This window comes from Girardinichthys multiradiatus, chromosome 19 (assembly GCF_021462225.1).
Source record: "Girardinichthys multiradiatus isolate DD_20200921_A chromosome 19, DD_fGirMul_XY1, whole genome shotgun sequence".
NCBI classification, from domain to species: domain Eukaryota; kingdom Metazoa; phylum Chordata; class Actinopteri; order Cyprinodontiformes; family Goodeidae; genus Girardinichthys; species Girardinichthys multiradiatus.
This window is the reverse complement of record NC_061811.1, coordinates 9,049,667-9,070,198: the sequence shown is the minus strand read 5'-3', so window position 1 is coordinate 9,070,198 and position 20,532 is coordinate 9,049,667. Positions and strand designations below refer to the sequence as shown.

Genomic DNA, 20,532 nt, shown 5'->3' with positions numbered 1-20,532 from the left:
TGTTAAAAAAGTTTGACACGTCCAATAAATTTCATTCCACTTCACGATTGTGTTCCACTTGTTGATTCTTCACAAAAAATTTGAATTTTATATCTTTATGTTTGAAGCCTGAAATGTGGCAAGAGGTTGAAAAGTTCAAGGGGGCCGAGTACTTTCACAAGGCACTGTACCATCAGTTTTTTTCATAAAAGGGTCTTTTACATCTTTACATGTGGCCAAGCCGCGGCATCTCAATCAGATTTAGGTCCAGACTTTGACCAGAAAACTCCAAAACCAGCCAACTCCAACCTTGGATCATTGTCCTGCTGCAAAACCCAAGTGCCCTTGAGTTTCGTCATCAGCTTGTGACCTTCTGGATTTTCTGGTAAACAGCAGAATTCCTGGATCCATCCGTTACCTTAAGTCATCCAGGTAGCACCAAAGCAGGCCAAGACATCACACTACTACCACCACGTTTGGCTGTAGATACAATGTTTGTGTTTTGAAGTCTTGGTCTTGGTTTCATCAAGATATTTTTTGTAAAAACTTGAGACTAGCCTCTGTGTTCTTTTTGCTCAGCTGTGTTTTAATTACCTTACAGTGTTCCTACAGATGCTATTTTCGTTCTGTTTTCTTATTGTTGAATCATGAACTGTGACCTTAACTGAGGCGTGTGAGACCCTCAATGCTTTAGATGAAAATTCAAAATTCAAATTCAAAAATACTTTATTAGTCCTGAAGGGAAATTAAATGCTGTTGTAGCTCATACTCTGCAGGTTTTCTCAAAGAGCTGTTGGAGGTGCTGATGGCCGTGGGCAGGAAGGATCTCCTGTAGGTCCGTCTTACAGCAGATCTGAAGAAGCCTCTGACTGAAGACAATCTATTGTTGTCTCATGAAGAGGATGCTCAGGGTTCTCCATAATGTTCTTTATTTTATGAAGCATCTTTCTTTGCACAATGACCTCCAGAGGTGCCACAGGAGTCCCAGAGCAAAGCCAGGCTTCTTAATTAGCTTGTTGAGCATTTTTAAGTCCCTGGCTCTGATGCTGCTACCCCAGCAGACTTATAGAAGATCTGCAGCATCTTGGTGCAAACACTGAAGGTCCTAAGCTTCCTCAAGAAGTACAGTCTGCTCTGTCCCTTCTTGTAGACGGCTTCACAGTTGCATCTCCACTCCAGTCTGTTGTCCAGGTGAACACCGAGGTCTTTATACTCCTCCATCACCTCCACCTCTTCTCCCATGATGGAAATAGTGTTTGGCCTATCCATGTTTCTCTTAAAATCTACAATCATCTCCTTCGTTTTATTCATGTTGAAGATGAAACAATTGTTTCCACAGCATCCCTCAAAGCGGTCCACCAGCTCCTTGTACTCAGCTTCTTGTCCATCTCTGATCCACCCCACGGCTGCAGAATCATCCGAGTATTTCTGCAGATGACAGGAGTCTGTCTTGTACTGGAAGTCTGAGGTGTTCAGAGTGAAAAGGAATGGTGAGAGTACAGTCCCCTGTGGTGCTCCTGTGCTGCTGACTACCTGGTTAGACTCACAACCCTTCAGTCTCACAAACTGGGGTCTGTTTGTCAGGTAGTCTTTGATCCAGGAGATTGTTGAGGACTTGAGACTTAAGTCTTCTGGAGTTTCTGACAAAGCAAATCAGGTTGAATTGTTTTAAATGCACTGAAGAAATCAAAGAAGATGATCCTCACAGTGCTGCTGGCTTTGTCCAGATGACAGTGGGTTTGTTGAAGCAGGTGTATGATGGCATCTTCAACTCCAACTCCACAGCGATAAGCAAACTGAAGGGGATTTGGTGGTTTATTGTTTGCTTACTCAGGTGGGCCAACAGGAGTTTCTCTAGGACCTTCATGATGTGGGATGTCAGTCACCCATCAGTCCTTAATGACTGATGGGTGACTTTTCTTTTGGTACCGGAACAAGACAGGAGGTCTTCCACAACACTGGAACCTTCTTCTGGGCCAGGCTAAGATTGAAGAGATGCTGCAGAATCCCACAGAGCTGCTCTGCACAGGCCTTCAGGACTCTAGGGCTGACATGATCTGGACCTGCAGCCTTATTCCAGTTCAGTCTCTCCAGTTGCGTCTTCACCTGACCTCTTGAGACACACAGGTGGAAGGGGGTGGCAAAGGGAGCATCAGCATCTTCTGATTGGGTTGAAGGTAAACATGTAGAAGCAGAAGGGTCCATGGCTGAGGTGGAAGATAAAACATTCGAGGCGTGAAAACTGTGGGTCAAAGGAGGGTGGGATGTCTGATTGGCTGTAAGCGGGAGAGAACGATGCTGAGCTTGTTTCTGAACTGAACTTATTGAAGAAGGTATTCAGTTCATTGGTTCTGTCCAGACATCCATCGGTCCGATTGTCCTTCTGCTTGAAGCCTGTGATCTTCTTCATCCCTGACCACACATCTCTGATATTGTTTTGCAGGAGCTTGCTCTCCAGCTTCTTCTTGTACACCTCCATGTTTATCTTGACTTTAAGTTGCTTCTGTATACTCCTCAACAATTCTCTGAAAACTAGTTTTTTACTTGTTAAGCAGGTCATTCAGGTCATTGGTGATCCAGGGATTATTATTGTGGAAGCATCTCACAATTCTGGTGGAGATGGTGTTATCCACACAGAAGTTAATATAGTTAATTACACATTCTGTGTTGTTCTGTGTTCTTTTGTGACCTCCTGGATGGATCGATAATCTGCTCTGAGTATCTTTGGCATGTCGGCCTAGGAAGTCTAAGCACTCTTCAATGATTTCTCTATGTGTGGAAAAAGGTTCTCATTGCGGTTCACTGTAGTCCTAAAACCTTAAAAATGACTCTGTAACACTTTCCAGACTGATGTCTGTGACTTTGTTTCTCATCTGTTCTTGAATTTCTTCAGATCAGGACATGACATTTTATTTTATGAGATCTTTTAATCTCCTTCATGTTGTCAGACAGATTCAGGTTAAGGTATTTCTTTGCTCTACTGGTCAAGCAGTAAGTAGTCCTAGATGTGGCTGAAGAAACTGAACCAAAATAAATTTGCTAAATCACACTTCATGATTTAATAAGGGTGCAACTGCTGTTCCTCATAGGGTTGGATAGCTCTTTCCCTCAATAAATGAAATCATAACTTGAAAAAAGGAATTTTGTATTTACTCAGGTTGTCTTTGTCGAATATGGAAATTAGTTTAATGGTCTGAAACGTTTATGTGTGACAAATAAAGGCATCAAACATGCAGTAATTTAAATAATCACACAGTGTTTCTATTTTATCATGGGTGAAACTGATCCGGACCTGGATTCTCAGGAGAATGATTGCTGGGGTTATCATTGTTAGGCTCACTTGGGTTTTCTCCTTCCTCACTTCCCATTTCCGTCCCAAGGGAGAAGTCAGGTTGAAAAGGGATCAAGGTGTCCTCCAAACAATCCGTGGGCTCCTACAGAGACAGCATATATTTCATTGTTCTCTCCTGTGTGATAAATCAGTCTGAGGGAACCGTGCCAAGACATTTATTTTTGTAGTATGGCTGATCTTCACACACCCAGGTCCTTTTCAGGGAAATGTTACTCAGTGGAGAAGCGGATAGACGTTCTTATGTTTTTGTATAATCTGACAAAGGTCCTACCAGCTAGATAGTGGTATATTAGGTAGTTATGCTTGAGACCAGGAGCCTGCAGGGGTTTAATATAAAGCAATGCCTCCATAAAGCAAGGTTAATTTATGCGTGTCTCACCACCAGGCGTATCTCCTCCCGGGGGGTCAGCCTCTCCAGAAGCTCACAGCCCAGCTGGTAGCACAGGATGCTGGATTGGCAGAGGCTACACTCGAGGGCTTTCTCATCCTTCTGGCAGGTGTGGGAGCCCCCCCACGGGGCCTGAAAGACGTTGTTGATGATGCTGACAATATCCTTCCCCAGGCTGCTGTCTAGACCCAGCATCACACCGTCGTCCTGGAGCTCCATCTGCGACAGCATGGGGGAAACAGCCATATAACAGGACAGAAAGTGGAGCACGACACAGATTTCAAGACCCCACCTGTGGGCCGCACTGGCACTGAATTGTGTCTGTGTGGTTTAAGCTATTGCTTTCAAATATAACTAGATGTTTAAAGTGGATTAAAACAATGCATACCTTTTTTTTTTCCTCACTGTCTCTATTTTCCTGGTTCAGGTCACTATCCCATCATTTCTATTTGCTGAATGCCAGAATTATATAAGAAGGACAGACTTATTTTGTGAATTTTCTTCAGTTTACATACCTTTCTTTAGCATTTGGTAGAATTATTTTTAAACTTTATGACTTCGGTCAGATATTTTGTCCATCACTCCGTCAGCTTCTCACAACCATTTGCTGTAATTTAGGCCCATTCTTCCTGAGAGAACTGGTGGAACTGGTTCAGGTTTCTAGACTGCCTTGCTCACACACAATCTTTCAGCTCTGTCCACAGATTTTCAATTAGACTGAGATCAGGAGTTTCTTACGGACCCTAAAAGCATTGACTTTGTTGTCCTTAAGGCACTTTGTAACTACTTTAGTGGCATGTTTAGGACCATTGTCATTTGGAAGACCCAGTTGTGCCAAAGCTTTATCTGACTGGATAATGATTTGAGATGTCATTTAATGATTCCTTATAATGTTCTGACCTCATGGTACCATCTATTTAGTGGAGTGCACTTGTTCCTCCTGCAGCATAAAACCCACAAAAGAGGATGGTGTCATGATTTGCAGAAGTTTCAGTTTTGTTTTGGGTTTTTCCTCCGATCGTTATTGTTTCTCATTATACTTTATCCCTTAGGTTTAGATTTTTACTTATTCTTGTTAATTACAAACATCTTATTGCTGTTCATTGTGCATTTTTGTGGTTTCATATCTGTAAGATTTTCCTTTGGTTAGATAGTTTCCTGGTATCTTTGTTCAACTCATTCATGTTTTGGTTTCCATTCCCTGTCAGTCATCTTGAAATCAGATTCATTTGGACCACCCGCTCTGTGCCAATCAGTCTCCCTGTTCCAACTTTGCCGTTTACTATATATTTTGTTCTGTTAGCTCCTAGCTGGTTTCTACTGTTTTTCTACATCAAGCCTGTCTATGTCTTTAACTGTTTCTGTTCATTTCACTCCAGGCCATCTTTCCTGCCTCTCCAAACCTGTTTTTGCCCACGTTCCTCTTCAGGCCTGTTTTGTAAGTTTTTTTTATTACATTTTGTTTACTCACCATGCTGCTCTTGCCTGCCTGTCTGCATTTGGGTCTCACTTCAAGACCCACTTTCTAACACATGGTGCCAACCCCGTACTATCTTTATCTTAGAGGACAGTTGCAAACTGCAATTTGGCTTCTTTATGTTACTTCGGAATAACGTTATTTCAGCCTAGGACCCGTTTTCTTGTGGATAATAACACTCTTTTACAAGTTTCCGCCAGCATTTTAATAAAGTCTTTTGCTTTTGTTCTGGGGTTGATCCATTCATTTCACAACAAAACATTTTAATGTGGGCTGCACGGTGGTGCAGTTGGTAGCACTGTTGCCTTGCAGCAAGAAGGTCCTGGGTTCAATTCCCAGCCGGTGCTTTTTCTGCATGGAGTTTGCATGTTCTCCCGTGCATGCGTGGGTTCTCACCGGGTACTCCGGTTTCCTGCCACAGTCCAAAAACATGCCTGTTAGGTTAATTGGTCACTATAAATTGCCCTTAGGGGTATGAATGAGTGTGTCCATGGTTGTTTGTGTGTTGCCCTGCAATGGACTGGTGACCTGTCCAGGGTGTGCCCTGCCTCTTGCCCATAGACTGCTGGAGATAGGCACCAGCTCCCCCATGACCCACTATGGAATAAGTGGTAGAAAATGACTGACTGATTGACATTTTAATGTCCATCTACATGAACAGCATGTTGGCCAAACATTCCCATGATGTTTTTGCTTGCATAAATTTTTCTGAACAGATGAATGTGGCACCTTCAGGCATCTGGGAATAGTGCCCAAGAATGAGCTAGACTTGTGGAGGTCCAACGTTCTCTTCCTGATATGTTGGCTGATCTATTTTAATTTTTCCATGATAGCGCACAGGGAACCACTGTTAAAATATCATCAGGTTGGCCTCAGTTTAACTCAAATGTTGTGAATCAACCTGTTTGAATTGTAGAAAGCCAATACATCATTATCTATGTTTCCCAAATATTTACAGTGAAAATATCCTGTTTCAACTGTATAAGTCACATGCTGCAGTATAACAGGGTTTACACTGGAGTGTTTTATCAGTCATACAAATAAATATACAAGAATAAATCAAGCTTTGGATGTATCACCTGCTTTAAGATGAGGTCAAACATGAGGATGAAACAGCCGAGGTTCATGTCGTCGTCATCGCAGTCCAGGTCCAAGGCACAGTTGCCGGTGGCGTGACCCAGGTTTTTAAAGGGGCTGCAGCGCAGGGGGCTGCGGAACGGGCTCCTGAAGGGGCTGGGGAACGGGCTGAGGGTGTTGTGCTGCCCGCGGCGTCCTGGGTCGGACACCACACTCACCTAAAACAAGACAGAGCCCCATCAGATAGACAAATGTTTCACATCGATGTCTCAGCAGTCTTTGTTTTTACATTTCTTTAATCCTGAACTGCACAAACGCAGAGCTGTCCAGCAGTAAGATTTAGACATGATCCCACATCACAGCCAATTTCAATTAAAACTTCTAAGATGTCTATTTTTAGAAAGTAGTGGTTACCATGGCAACAGACAGCTCATCCCAGTGATAAAAATACACAACTGAAGACAATAAATGTGGACATCCTTGGAGCAGACTTCTGACCAAACATATGACACCTAATATGGATTTTGAAGGTTTTGTGACACAAACTGAATGGAAAGAAGCAGAAATTCAAGTGAGCTCATTTTTGTTATCTTTGAGCAGTACTTTGAGCTTTTGTGGTCCTACTCACCCGGCGCGCTCCTGTGTTGCCTGACAGATCAGAACCACGAGTCTTTCTCTGATTGGCCAGTTCCTTCAACGAGTTCACTCCATCAGAGAACATCCCGATCAGCAGCTGGAGAGGCACCACAATGTCCAGCTCTGACAGCACCTTGGTCCCAACAGAACACAGAAACCAGTGGGTTTAATACCTGCAAACCTCAAGTGGACAGACGAAACACATTTGGGATCTAGTTGCTTTAAAGAAAATGGGATTCCCGAAACATATTTTTAAAAACAATTTATTTTGTTTACTTTTCACTGCTGCTGTCTGCAGAATTATAATTTGCAAACAGTGTTAGGATACAGTATGTCTCAGAAATTTGAGACTGGTCGTTTAAATGAAGTGTATTGCACAGCTGCTCTCTCTGATGTGATTTTGACCCAGTTTCTGAAAGGAAAAATAAGTAATCTCTTGATAAAATCTGAGACAGAAATCATGAAACTGTTCCACGTATAGCAGGCAGCAAGCTGTGAGTGCATATGAGATGAAAGCCCAAATCCCTGCTGCCTCTTTCAGTCTCAGTCTGTGACCCAGATCCACATTCAGCAGGGCCCCCTGACTGGACTCTCAAGCCCGGTTACAACCTGTTCAATTCACACTCGCTGTGGACGGAGCTGCAGGGGGTGAGCAGAACACAGCTCTGTGTGTGTTATCTGTGAGTTTGTGCACACTTACGTGCAGCCACAGAAGAGCTTGCTCTTGCACTGACGCTGGGTAGCCGGAGAATCTGCAGCTGATGAAACCAAACATCTCCTCCATGGAGAAAGGCAGGGGGCACAGCTCAATATCAAACATCTTGCTGCAGGCAGAGGAGCACAGAACAGAAGATCAGGTACATGTTAATAGAGAAACACCAGCAGATACAGACAGGCATTGATGTTCATTCATGTTCTTCCATCTGCACTTTTCTGCATCCTCCTGTTTTCACCATCGTTTTAAAATATTATTTAATAAGCTGCAGAAAGTGATAATGACTGATAAAACGTTGTTTGTTAAAAGGCAACTAAATGAATACAAAATCTAATCAGTTTCAGTAATAAAATATATTATTTTACTATTAGTTTCAAAAATCTGAAGCATAAATGTTTTGTTTTTTTTTAAATCAGGGTGCCATCTTGGGCTGCGCGGTGAAGTGATTGTTATGCAACGAGAAGGTCCTAAATCCAGAGTGTACGCCGCCTTTCGCCCGTAGACCGCTGGAGATAGGTGCCAGTCCCCCGTAAGATAAAAAAAAAAACATAAAATCTCCAAAACAAACTATAAGAAGTACACTTGGCTGAATACAGCAAATGTTGACCCATATCTTGTTCTTGATGCTGAGAAAAGACTGAAGCAAATTTTCAACACCAAGATATTGAAATTGTAATGACTCTTTTTTAATAAGACAAACAAGAATTGACAGTTTTTAGGTGATGTGGCTCACCACCCAGGGCAGCATGGCTTAGGGTACAGCACAAGATCTATAGGGGTACTATGGGTGGGTTGCATACTTAATGAGTTTCTTCGTTTCACATGGGCAAATGTGAATTGATCTGTCAACAGTTTGATATCCTGTCTAATACAGAGTTACAGTTTTTTACAGAGTGAGGTTCATAGGGGAAGTATTTGTGCGTTTGGCTGAGGATGGGGTGTGTTTGGTGGCAGAACTGCCTCCGCGTGTTATGTCTTGAATCTACAATAATATTTTCTTACCTTTTAATAGCATCTTCCAGATTTAATTTATTGTGGAGCAGATAAAAATAACATTTTACAATAAAAATCATTTTCCTTTTTCATTTTACATAATTGTTTATGGCACCTTCAGCTTGACAGTTGTGGCCCATGTGGCACAAGGTTTGGACCCAACCACTTTAAAAACAAGCTTGTACCTGAGCACCTCCCTGAACTCTTTCAGCTGGTTGTCAGGCACCTCGGTGCGGATGGCCTCAAGCCACTCCGGCATAAAACACTCCCACAGTGGTTGACTGATGACATTGTAAGGTATCAGACACAGGATCCGGTTGAGACCCTCCTTCAGCTGTGTCACCGTGCTACATGACTTATCCCAGTAACCTCCCACCTGTAGGAGAAGACACTGGCTAAAAAATGCAAGGTGCTGAAGAAAACCTGGATTATGTCTGCATAGCTGAGTGTTAACCTTACCCTGGCGAACTCCACAGGTTTAGGCAGCAGACACATGACCATGACATCAAAGCGTACTTCACACACCGTCTTCAGCCATTTTGTGACAAACTGTGGCTTCAGCTTCTCCACCAGGCTTCCCACTTCATCGTCCATCATGTAGGCAGTTGAGTGAAACCACTGGAAGACCATGCTGACCAGCCGCGCCAGGCTCTCCGTGGGCGTGTTCTCATTGGGCGTACATAAACTCACCTGCACGCACAAGCAAAACCAGTCAGAACAAGTAAAGCGTGCCACGAATCAATTATGATCAGCCTTCCCCGTGCTACTGACACACACCAGAAACCAGATGCCGAACTGACTAAGGAGGCGCTGGTCGTGCTGGTCGTCCTCCTTGTTGTCAAACTCAATGTTGTCCAGAGAGTGGTGGGAGGCAGACAGGCCCATCTGACGACGCCTGTTTAGCTCAAACTCACGCTGTTCTGCATAGATTTCTGCCTCCTTCAGAAGGCTGAATGAATTTAAAGAGAGGAAGGACAGAGGAAGGAGATGAGGGAGGCAAATACATCTCTGCAGAATGGACATGAATTTTTCATCATGATTGTTTGCCACATATTCATGTTACAGAATCACAGCAACACTGTGTTTGTACCTAATGACAGCTTCCACCGTGCAGACCAGCTCCTCCGCTCCGCACTCCCGTGTGTTGATGGGAGGTGGCGAGGTCTGGTAAAGATGGGTCTCCGCCGCAGCCCCCACCTCGCTGCTGTGGTGGTTGACATGGCAACGCTTGCAGTAGCGGACGGGCCTGTTGCCATGGCGCTCGCAGCAACCGGCTGAGAAGCAGGTGACCACGGCCCTCCTGACATGAGAGCTGCAGTTCTGCAGGATGTGAAGCCGAGAAACGAGGAGTGGGAGGAGGAAGAGGAGGATGAGGTGAAGGCGGTTTATTTCTGATGTAAGCAATCGCCGAAAATCAACCCACAAGTCAGATTACAAACATCTAAAAATATGCATGTCCTCTGTTTTTAAAGCAGCTCACTACTCTGACGTGAATTTTGAGCAGAGGTGTACATCTGTAAACATCTGCGACAGAAACAGGCTTTATGTGTCCACACGTCTAAGGTTTCTAAAAATAAAAAGAAACCCATGGTAATCAGATCACCCTCTAATCTTGTGCCATTAGAGGAACACACTGCTGCCTGTCAAATTTACACATCTTTCATGTGATGGAGAACAGTTATATTCGGCGTTAAAGAACAAAATATGAAACAGCAAGCTCCATTTCAGGCTTCATGGTGTATTTTTAGGTAGATTCTTGGATGAAAAGTAGAGTCCTCGTTAATAATGACAACGTAGGTGTAAATCTAATTCCTCAGAGTGAGTGGGCCAAAACCCGCTGATCAGGGAAGGTTGTGAATTATAAACTGCTGAACAAACCAGAGTGAAGCCCAGCTGTTTCCAAGGACAACACAGGCCTGGTAGGAATACCTGAGACCAGAGTCTCCCTGGAAACCAGCAAGGAGCACTTAGCCTGGGGCAGTGCATTCAGCAAGAGCAAACAAACATCACGCCCCAGTAGCAGCAGCTGCGTTTGAAATGAGGTGGCTGGGGTTAAGCTGCTTCTTAGACCAGACTCAAACAGAGAAGACAGTTCCGAGTTAAGAATAAATGATGAGAACCACAAAAAATCATTTATTTAAGAAAACGCCCTTTTAAGGCTGTTGAAAAAAAATCAGTTAAATCAATTTAATTGATTCATAAAAGCATTTTTATCAGTTAATATCAGAAAAGGACTGCAAATGTTAATTTATCCCATCCCAGTTGAAAACAGATATACACTGCATAAAAAGACACAAAACCTTTTATCTCTCTCACTGTCTGACATTAAATTGGATGAAAAAATACCTGTTTTAGATCAGCAAGGATTACCAAAACTGTTCCCATTTTCTATGTGCAACAATAGGGGACATTTGTTTAGAGATTTAATCTTCAGATTCAAAGGATCATATACAGGTCCCCTTACAACATGATGCTGCCACCCCGTACATCACAGTTGGGATGATGTTCTCAGCCTTTCAAGCTTTCCCCTTTTCTCCAAATGTAGTGATGGTCAAACACTTCAATTTCAGTTTCATCAAACCACAAGACATCTCTACAAACATTTGTAAACTGTTATCTGGCTTTGATGTTGCTTCTGGAGCAATGGCTTCTTCCTTGCTGAGTGGCCTTTCAGTACATGTCAGTACGAGGCTCGTTTTCATGTGGATAATGATGCCCTTTTACCACCTTCAGCTAGTATCTTTACAAGTTCTTTTGCTTTTGTTCTGGGATTGATTTACACTTTTTGCACCAAAACAAATTTTCTTTCAGACACAGAAGCAATCTCCTTCCTGAATGGTTTGATGGCTGGACATTCCCAGGGTATTTATACTTGCATTTATTCATTTGAACAGACAAACGTAAGAAATTGTAAGCTTGAACCAGACATACGGAGGTCCACAAATATCTCCCTGACATCTTGGCTGATTTCTTTTTTATTTTCTCATGATGTCACACAAGGAAGCAGTGTGCTTGAGATGTTGTCTTAAAATACATCCACAGGTGCCTCCATTCACCTCAAATATTGTAAATTAACCTATCAGAAGCTCACAAAGCTATGACATCATCATCTGGGCTTTTCCAAATTCCTTAAAGGCACAGTCATCCTAATGTATGTAAACCTCTGACACTGAAGAAAATTAAAAAAAACTTTTCTTTTATACAGTGTATATAAATATATGGTTTTAACTCCATGAACATGCATGAGATGAAGTACAGAGAGCTGTATTTACATAGATCACAGTGATTATAAAGAGTACATGCATTAATGCTGCAAAGTAAATAACAGCTTACCTTCTTTTGACAAATGGCAGATATCTCTGCTGCAAACAAAATGAAAAATGATGAAGAACAATTAGAAAACACAAAAGCTCCCAATCCATGACTGGATTTTAGGATAAGCACGTATCACTTTCTAAACATTAAAAACACAACTGATAGATGCAAACATACTTTTACAGTGCCTCTGTTTTTCAGTGATGAGACATCAAGCTACCTTTCTCTCAATGCAACACTGCATGCTGGGAAATCTAAAGGGTTAAAATATAAAAACAGCTCCTCTTAAAAAGTAAAACTAATCATTTGCTCCATTAGTGCAACATATTTTATATCAAAAGGCCTGTTAAATTCTGTGAGCTGTTTTGGTGGGATATAAGTACATATTACAGGGTGACCTTTTCAACACATGAGCGACTAAATACATCCTAAACTAAACAGAGGCAATGTCACTCATCAGAAAAATCAGACATTTCACATTAGGAAATTCTCAGTGATGAGGTTGTCATAATTAAATATTCCACATTTGATCACATCTTGTATAACCTTTTATATCTTACATCATCTGGTTGTGTGCGGTGCTTATTATATCAGAAACTAACAGGCTTCCTACAAATATCAGACAAAGTTAAATGTTCTGAATGAACCTTAAACAGGAAGTGCATATAGGACAAATATGTGGGTTTCTTTGTAATTTTACACTATTTACATGTTATTTATAAGGAAACATTACTTCAGCATATGTTTTATACATCATCAAGAAAGTTCAATGGTATGACTAAATGTTGATGACTATAAAACTTCAGTATCAGCATTAATATTAACATTGCACTGGTTTTCACTCCATGGCTAAGAGCCATCATAGTGTCAGATGAGTCCTCCAGGCATCAGGATCGTTCAGCAATATTACGTTTTCCTTTTAATGCCTAACGTTCTGCAGAACACACTACAAAGGAACTGTAATAATGAGCCAGCCCAGTTATTAGAGATATTCATTAGGATTATGTGTGGTTTAGATTCACAGCATGTTTAATGTTGTGCTAAAGAAGTAGGACTAGGATCCTGACAAATAATATTTTAACTGAGGAACTTTAATAAAGTATTTTTATTTCATAAAACAGTAAGAAAGTTTTTGACCTCTTACAGGTTTCGTCTAGATCATCAACAAAGTTTAGTATCAGACAAAGATACCCTGAGTGCACACAAAAAGCATTTTTTAATAATAATTTCCTTGTGATTATAAACAGAAAACAACTATCCAAACCTTCCTAAAGTAACCTAATAACTGGTTGAGCCACGCTTAAATTTGCTTAAATAGCTGCCATCAAGTGTTCCTTCTAACTGGCAAGGATGTTTCACATCGCTGTGGAGGATATTTTGGCCCACTCTTCTTTGCAGAATTGTTTGAATTCAGCCACTCTGGGCAGGTTTAAAATATGCTCTGTTTAAAGTCTTGCCACAGCATCTCTTTGATTTGACTAGTCCTCTCAGAAAACCTTGCTTTTTTTTTTATTTCCTCTTTTATCCATTCAGAGGTGCACATTCATCGGATCATTGTCCTGCAGCAGAATCCTAGTGAGTTTGTGCTTAAGGTCACCAGCTGATGGCTGAATGTTCTCCTTCCGGATTTTCTGGTAGAGAGAAGAATTCATGGTTCCACCATGTCATCCAGATCCTGAGCAAAGCAGCCATGGACCATCACATTACCACCATGCCTGTTGGTATTACTTCCTTTTCTGTAATGCTGTTTTACACTAAATACAAGGATGCACATTTAACAAAATGTTCATCTTTTGTCTCTAAAAGAGTCTTAGGGATCATGGTGATGTTTTTTGGCAAATGTGAGATCTGCCTTTGTGCTGTTTTTGGTCAGCAATGTTTTGTTGCTTGGTACCTTTCCATGGAGTGGAGAGAGTCACTTGGCTGTCCACTACTGAAGCAGTTCACCTCTATTTCATCTTTTATTTATTTGTTGATAGCTGCTTTTCAACCCTGTCCAGACTTATCAATGTCAATGACTTTCTGATTTGTTACCTGCTTCATGCTGTCAGATACTGTACACACCAAAAGTTTAGACACACCTTCTCATTCAAAGAGTTGTCTTTATTTTCATGACTATGAATATTGTAGCTTCACACTGAAGGCATCAAAACTATGAATTAACACATGTGGAATTATATACTGAACAAAAAATAGTGAAACAACTGAAAATACGTCTTATATTCTAGGTTCTTCAAAGTAGCCACCTTTTGCTTTGATTACTGCTCCACACACTCTTGGCATTCTGTTGATGAGCTTCAAGAGGTAGTCACCTGAAATGGTTTTCCACCAGTCTTGAAGGAGTTCCCAGAGATGCTTAGCCCTTGTTGGCCCTTTTGACTTCACTCTGTGGTCCAGCTCACCCCAAACCATCTCGATTGGGTTCAGGTCCGGTGACTGTGGAGGCCAGGTCATCTGGCGCAGCACCCCATCACTCTCCTTCTTGGTCAAATAGCCCTTACACAGCCTGGTGGTGTGTTTGGGGTCATTGTCCTGTTGAAAAATAAATGATGTTCCAACTAAACGCAAACCGGATGGAATAGCATGCCGCTGCAAGATGCTGTGGTAGCCATGCTGGTTCAGTATGCCTTCAGTTTTGAATAAATCCCCAACAGTGTCACCAGCAAAGCACCCCCACACCATCACACCTCCTCCTCCATGCTTCACGGTGGGAACCAGGCATGTAGAGTCCATCTGTTCACCTCTTCTGCGCCGCACAAAGACACGGTGGTTGGAACCAAAGATCTCAAACTTGGACTCATCAGACCAAAGCACAGGTTTCCGCTGGTCTAATGTCCATTCCTTGTGTTCTTTAGCCCAAACAAGTCTCTTCTGCTTGTTGCCTGTCCTCAGCAGTGGTTTCCTAGCAGCTATTTTACCACGAAGGCCTGATTCACACAGTCTCCTCTTAACAGTTGTTCTAGAGGTGTGTTTGCTGCTAGAACTCTGTGTGGCATTGACCTGTTCTCTAATCTGAGCTGCTGTTAACCTGCGATTTCTGAGGCTGGTGACTCGGATGAACTTATCGTCCGCAGCAGAGGTGACTCTTGGTCTTCCTTTCCTGGGGCGGTCCTCATGTGAGCCAGTTTCTTTGTAGCGCTTGATGGTTTTTGCGACTGCACTTGGGGACACTTTCAAAGTTTTCCCAATTGTTCGGACTGACTGACCTTCATTTCTTAAAGTAATGATGGCCACTCGTTTTTCTTTACTTAGCTGCTTTTTTCTTGCCATAATACAAATTCTAATAGTCTATTCAGTAGGACTATCAGCTGTGTACTGTATCCACCTCCTGCACAACACAACTGATGGTCCCAACCCCATTTATAAGGCTTGAAATTCCACTTATTAAACCTGACAGGGCACACCTGTGAAGTGAAAACCATTTCAGGTGACTACCTCTTGAAACTCATCAACAGAATACCAAGAGTGTGTGGAGCAGTAATCAAAGCAAAAGATGGCTACTTTGAAGAACCTAGAATATAAGACATATTTTCAGTTGTTTCACACTTTTTTGTTCAGTATATAAATCCACATGTGTTAATTCATAGTTTTGAAGCCTTCAGTGTGAAGCTACAATATTCATAGTCATGAAAATAAAGACAACTCTTTGAATGAGATGTTGTGTCCAAACCTTTGGTCTGTACTGTAGGTTCTGTAATTTATTGGATCTACAGGTGTAGCATAAATCAGACCTGGTTGTACTTAATGTAACTGAACCAAAACATGTTGTTAATCATAGTTAATTTGTGATTTTAGAACATTGGGAATTACCTTTCACATAGTTTAAGGTTGGTTTGGATAGACTTTTTTCTCTTTAAAAAATTAATCATTTGAAAACTGTATTTTTTAGTTACTCTTTGTCTAATATTTAAATTTGTGTAACAAAAACAGAAACAAAAAACAGAAGAAATCTGTGAGTGGGTAAATACTTTTTCACAGCACTGTAGACCTGAAAGCCCAAAAAACAACCAGAAATCAAAAAATCTCAAGTGAATCAACAATCCAGGAAACTGGTTGAGACAGTCATGTGTAAAGGCTTTATCACCATATATCCCTCTCTGCACTCTGTCTCTTTGTAAGGAAAACCTTTGATATGCATGAATAATCCACTTTAAACTGTTTGTCAGCTGTATATGCTCACCTTGTGGCAGTAGGACATCAACAAGCCATTCAGGATGATCTCTGGAAAGGTCATAGAAATAACAAAATGTTCCATGATTCAGCAGTGAAATGCTGCACAAAGGGTTGCACCATTAAACACAACAAATTCTGTTTCTCGACACCATAAGCACCACTAAACATCCTCCAAAACACTACAAAGCCATATAATTATAATCACCACATTCTGGAGAAATGAGAAACAAGCGCATGTACATTTTTCTGATGATGATCTCATTAGTGGCACAGGGGAATTACATAACCATGGCTTTGTGTTTGGACTGCATTGGAGACAGGAACAATGAGGCGGGCAACAGGATATGTGAGTTTCCAATGATGGTGCATTTGGTTTGGAGAAGAGAGATGAAGCAGATGCATACCCAGCAATCCTCTGGCTGCACTCCTGGCATAAATAAAGAGGTGGTGGCTTGTCTCCCAGTGCTACGGAGAGGGTAGGGTCTATGCACATCTGTGAAAGTAACACAACTGTGGTGACTACATGGATTTCCATTAGTAAGAACAACCTGATATGCAGAGAATTTATTCATGCTGACATTTAAAATTTCTGTTGTTTTTAACGGGGTAAATTTATATAAAATGTTTAAATACAGAGTTGTAAAATATATCCAAACAAAGTCATCTTTTCAGTATCAATGCATATAATACTGCGATCGCAAAAGACTCCTTGGATGAAATATTTGATTATTTATTATGCTTAAGAGTCATGCATGCAAATTCTTTATGCCATTAATATTTTGGCCCATTTGATAGACTTTCACTGATCCCGATGCCCAAATATGATGTATATTTTGAGTGGTGTAGATGTTAAAGCTCACAAAGAGAGGCTGGACAAATGCAATGAAGGAAAAGTAAGGAAAGACTCAGGAAAATGTGGATTAATCATAATCATTATTGTTATCACAGTATTTTTCCTGATATTGTGCAGCCTCATTTAAATATTTTAAATTGTAATACTTTCATAGATCTATACAAATGATAAAACATACACAGATAGACAATGCAAACAGCATAAAAAACATATTCCCCTAAACAAACATTGACATTTCTCCTTCTGATGCTCTGAAATTTCCCCACATCCAGACCAATCGTGGCGCCTTTTATAAAACACCATGACACCTTTATCTCCTCCTTTAAACTCAATATCAATGGCTGTGTGCATATGCTGTGCCTGGGCCTGTGCTAAATGCTCCTGGCCTCAATGTTCAGATGGTGCACTGTAATTTACTGTGCTCGCTTGATGCCACCCTGTCCTCGAGGGCTGCACGGGGTCACCGCTTCCAATTAAAGCCCCCCTCCCCCATAACGCCTTCCTGCTACTGGTAATTGAAATCCGGCCCCCGTACGTGCTCCCTGGTCCAACTCTATTTGTCAGTTTTGAACACAGTTGAGTAAAGGCAGGCAGGACATGATAAAACTGATAGCACTGCATCACTGTTCATGTATCTACTGCGAGGCCAACAAAAGGAGAAAATATACCCTGAAAACGCAGGAGCTAACCTACTATGTTAAATGCTGAGATGTGGGCTTCTATGATGGATTTGTTTTTATTCCACCTACCTTGACAGCAGGTTTATTAATGGCATTGTGGCATTCGATGTGTTGACAGTGGATGGGATTCCAGGCTGAACAAATAAGTGGTGGACAAACACAAGAAAGAGAACATTTAAAGGGGAAGAACATTGCTTGTTAAATACTCAATCAATTCGCTCACATCTAAAACAGCAAATTTGGCATCCAGGGAATCTAACCTGTGTACTGCAGCCCTCTGTATTCACTGATGGCTCCTGGCGGCTTCAGGTTGGGCCAGTAGTGAAAGAGCATTTGCACAGCTGGAGGTTTTACTTGGGATGGGCCATAACATATGACATAAAGCAGGTCCTGAAACATGAAATGTACACAAAAAAGGATATACAGGTCCTTCCCAAAAAATTAGCATATTGTGATAAAGTTCATTATTTTCCATAATGTCATGATGAAAATTTAACATTCATATATTTTAGATTCATTGCACACTAACAGAAATATTTCAGGTCTTTTATTGTCTTAATACGGATGATTTTGGCATACAGCTCATGAAAACCCAAAATTCCTATCTCACAAAATTAGCATATCATTAAAAGGGTCTCTAAACGAGCTATGAACCTAATCATCTGAATCAACGAGTTAACTCTAAACACCTGCAAAATATTCCTGAGGCCTTTAAAACTCCCAGCCTGGTTCATCACTCAAAACCCCAATCATGGGTAAGACTGCTGACCTGACTGCTGTCCAGAAGGCCACTATTGACACCCTCAAGCAAGAGGGTAAGACACAGAAAGACATTTCTGGACGAATAGGCTGTTCCCAGAGTGCTGTATCAAGGCACCTCAGTGGGAAGTCTGTGGGAAGGAAAAAGTGTGGCAGAAAACGCTGCACAACGAGAAGAGGTGACCGGACCCTGAGGAAGATTGTGGAGAAGGGCCGATTCCAGACCTTGGGGGACCTGCGGAAGCAGTGGACTGAGTCTGGAGTAGAAACATCCAGAGCCACCGTGCCCAGGCGTGTGCAGGAAATGGGCTACAGGTGCCGCATTCCCCAGACCTGGGCTACAGAGAAGCAGCACTGGACTGTTGCTCAGTGGTCCAAAGTACTTTTTTCGGATGAAAGCAAATTCTGCATGTCATTCGGAAATCAAGGTGCCAGAGTCTGGAGGAAGACTGGGGAGAAGGAAATGCCAAAATGCCAGAAGTCCAGTGTCAAGTACCCACAGTCAGTGATGGTCTGGGTGCCGTGTCAGCTGCTGGTGTTGGTCCACTGTGTTTTATCAAGGGCAGGGTCAATGCAGCTAGCTATCAGGAGATTTTGGAGCACTTCATGCTTCCATCTGCTGAAAAGCTTTATGGAGATGAAGATTTCGTTTTTCAGCACGACCTGGCACCTGCTCACAGAGCCAAAACCACTGGTAAATGGTTTACTGACCATGGTATCACTGTGCTCAATTGGCCTGCCAACTCTCCTGACCTGAACCCCATAGAGAATCTGTGGGATATTGTGAAGAGAACGTTGAGAGACTCAAGACCCAACACTCTGGATGAGCTAAAGGCCGCTATCGAAGCATCCTGGGCCTCCATAAGACCTCAGCAGTGCCACAGGCTGATTGCCTCCATGCCACGCCGCATTGAAGCAGTCATTTCTGCAAAAGGATTCCCGACCAAGTATTGAGTGCATAACTGTACATGATTATTTGAAGGTTGACGTTTTTTGTATTAAAAACACTTTTCTTTTATTGGTCGGATGAAATATGCTAATTTTGTGAGATAGGAATTTTGGGTTTTCATGAGCTGTATGCCAAAATCATCCGTATTAAGACAATAAAAGACCTGAAATATTTCAGTTAGTGTGCAATGAATCTAAAATATATGAATGTTAAATTTTCATCACGACATTATGGAAAATAATGAACTTTATCACAATATGCTAATTTTTTGAGCAGGACCTGTATGTTTATACTTTAGGCAAACATGAAGAAATTGTTTTCATTTAAAAATAATAGACGCACAGTAAAAAATATAGGGAAATGTGATTTTAAAAAATATCAACAAAAACAGTAATTACAGATCCTCCTCTCATTTGGATGTAATCTTTTAAAACAGCAGCATCTTTATTCAGCATTAATGATGTGGAGCCTCAGATCAGCAGAGATCTTGGCTTTCTTGACTATTTAAAAAGCCCAAAGATTTCTCAGATTATCCTTCAATCCCACAGTCATTGAGCACTGTTTGAGCACAAGCAGTATTCATGGACCCTAGCTTTGGCTTGTTTTTTTGCAACGAGAAGCTTTAACTTTTATTTTCTCATGTTTAAATATCTGACTGAAATTTTTAAGTGCAAAAACATCTCTGTGCCTCCAAAGGGATGTCTCCGACAAAACTGAATTTGGCTTATGGTGCTGTTTAGCCTGTTAGGATTGGAATCACCCAAACATTTACAGATTAGATTTTGTTTTTTCAGAAATCCCACAAATTAATTTATTTGCTCTTCTGATGAGAGTCAATGTAAGAACAGAAGCTAACACCATGTTTTCTGCAAATTAATTGTACCAAATTTCTTAGTATAGAAGCAAGCAACCCCAAATGAACAAAAACAAACTGGGTTTTATTGTAATAAACATTATCATTTATTTTTGTTGAGGTTTGACAAACTGAAACATGAATTCATAAAAAAGTGTAATATTCTTATTTTTTCCTGCTATTTGATACATTTCTGTCCTGGATTCACAAAGCAGTTTGCACTAAAAGCACGCAGGAGCAATCCAACCCATCAACCCCAGCCAATCAGAGCAATTTAAACATGCTTTTGAATGAGCAGGTGCTCACAGTCAAAATGGATGCGGAAGTGATGGG

The 20,532-nt window shown here is 41.4% G+C and overlaps 1 protein-coding gene across 2 annotated transcripts in view; it reads right to left on the bottom strand.

The window, feature by feature from the left end:
* LOC124855318 (protein unc-79 homolog) overlaps nt 1-20,532 on the bottom strand; it is a 63,505-nt gene that overhangs the window by 32,710 nt on the left and 10,263 nt on the right. For both annotated transcript variants that reach the window (XM_047345071.1, XM_047345072.1), the window contains exons 7-20: nt 17,899-18,028; nt 17,708-17,772; nt 16,510-16,598; nt 16,113-16,153; nt 11,951-11,979; nt 9,708-9,937; nt 9,395-9,566; nt 9,077-9,307; nt 8,803-8,993; nt 7,610-7,733; nt 6,902-7,042; nt 6,276-6,491; nt 3,711-3,938; nt 3,272-3,413 (exon numbers count right to left, since the gene is read on the bottom strand). In XM_047345071.1, coding sequence (XP_047201027.1) covers nt 3,272-3,413; nt 3,711-3,938; nt 6,276-6,491; nt 6,902-7,042; nt 7,610-7,733; nt 8,803-8,993; nt 9,077-9,307; nt 9,395-9,566; nt 9,708-9,937; nt 11,951-11,979; nt 16,113-16,153; nt 16,510-16,598; nt 17,708-17,772; nt 17,899-18,028 — 2,029 coding nt within the window. The remainder of the gene's footprint in view (nt 1-3,271; nt 3,414-3,710; nt 3,939-6,275; nt 6,492-6,901; nt 7,043-7,609; nt 7,734-8,802; nt 8,994-9,076; nt 9,308-9,394; nt 9,567-9,707; nt 9,938-11,950; nt 11,980-16,112; nt 16,154-16,509; nt 16,599-17,707; nt 17,773-17,898; nt 18,029-20,532) is intronic.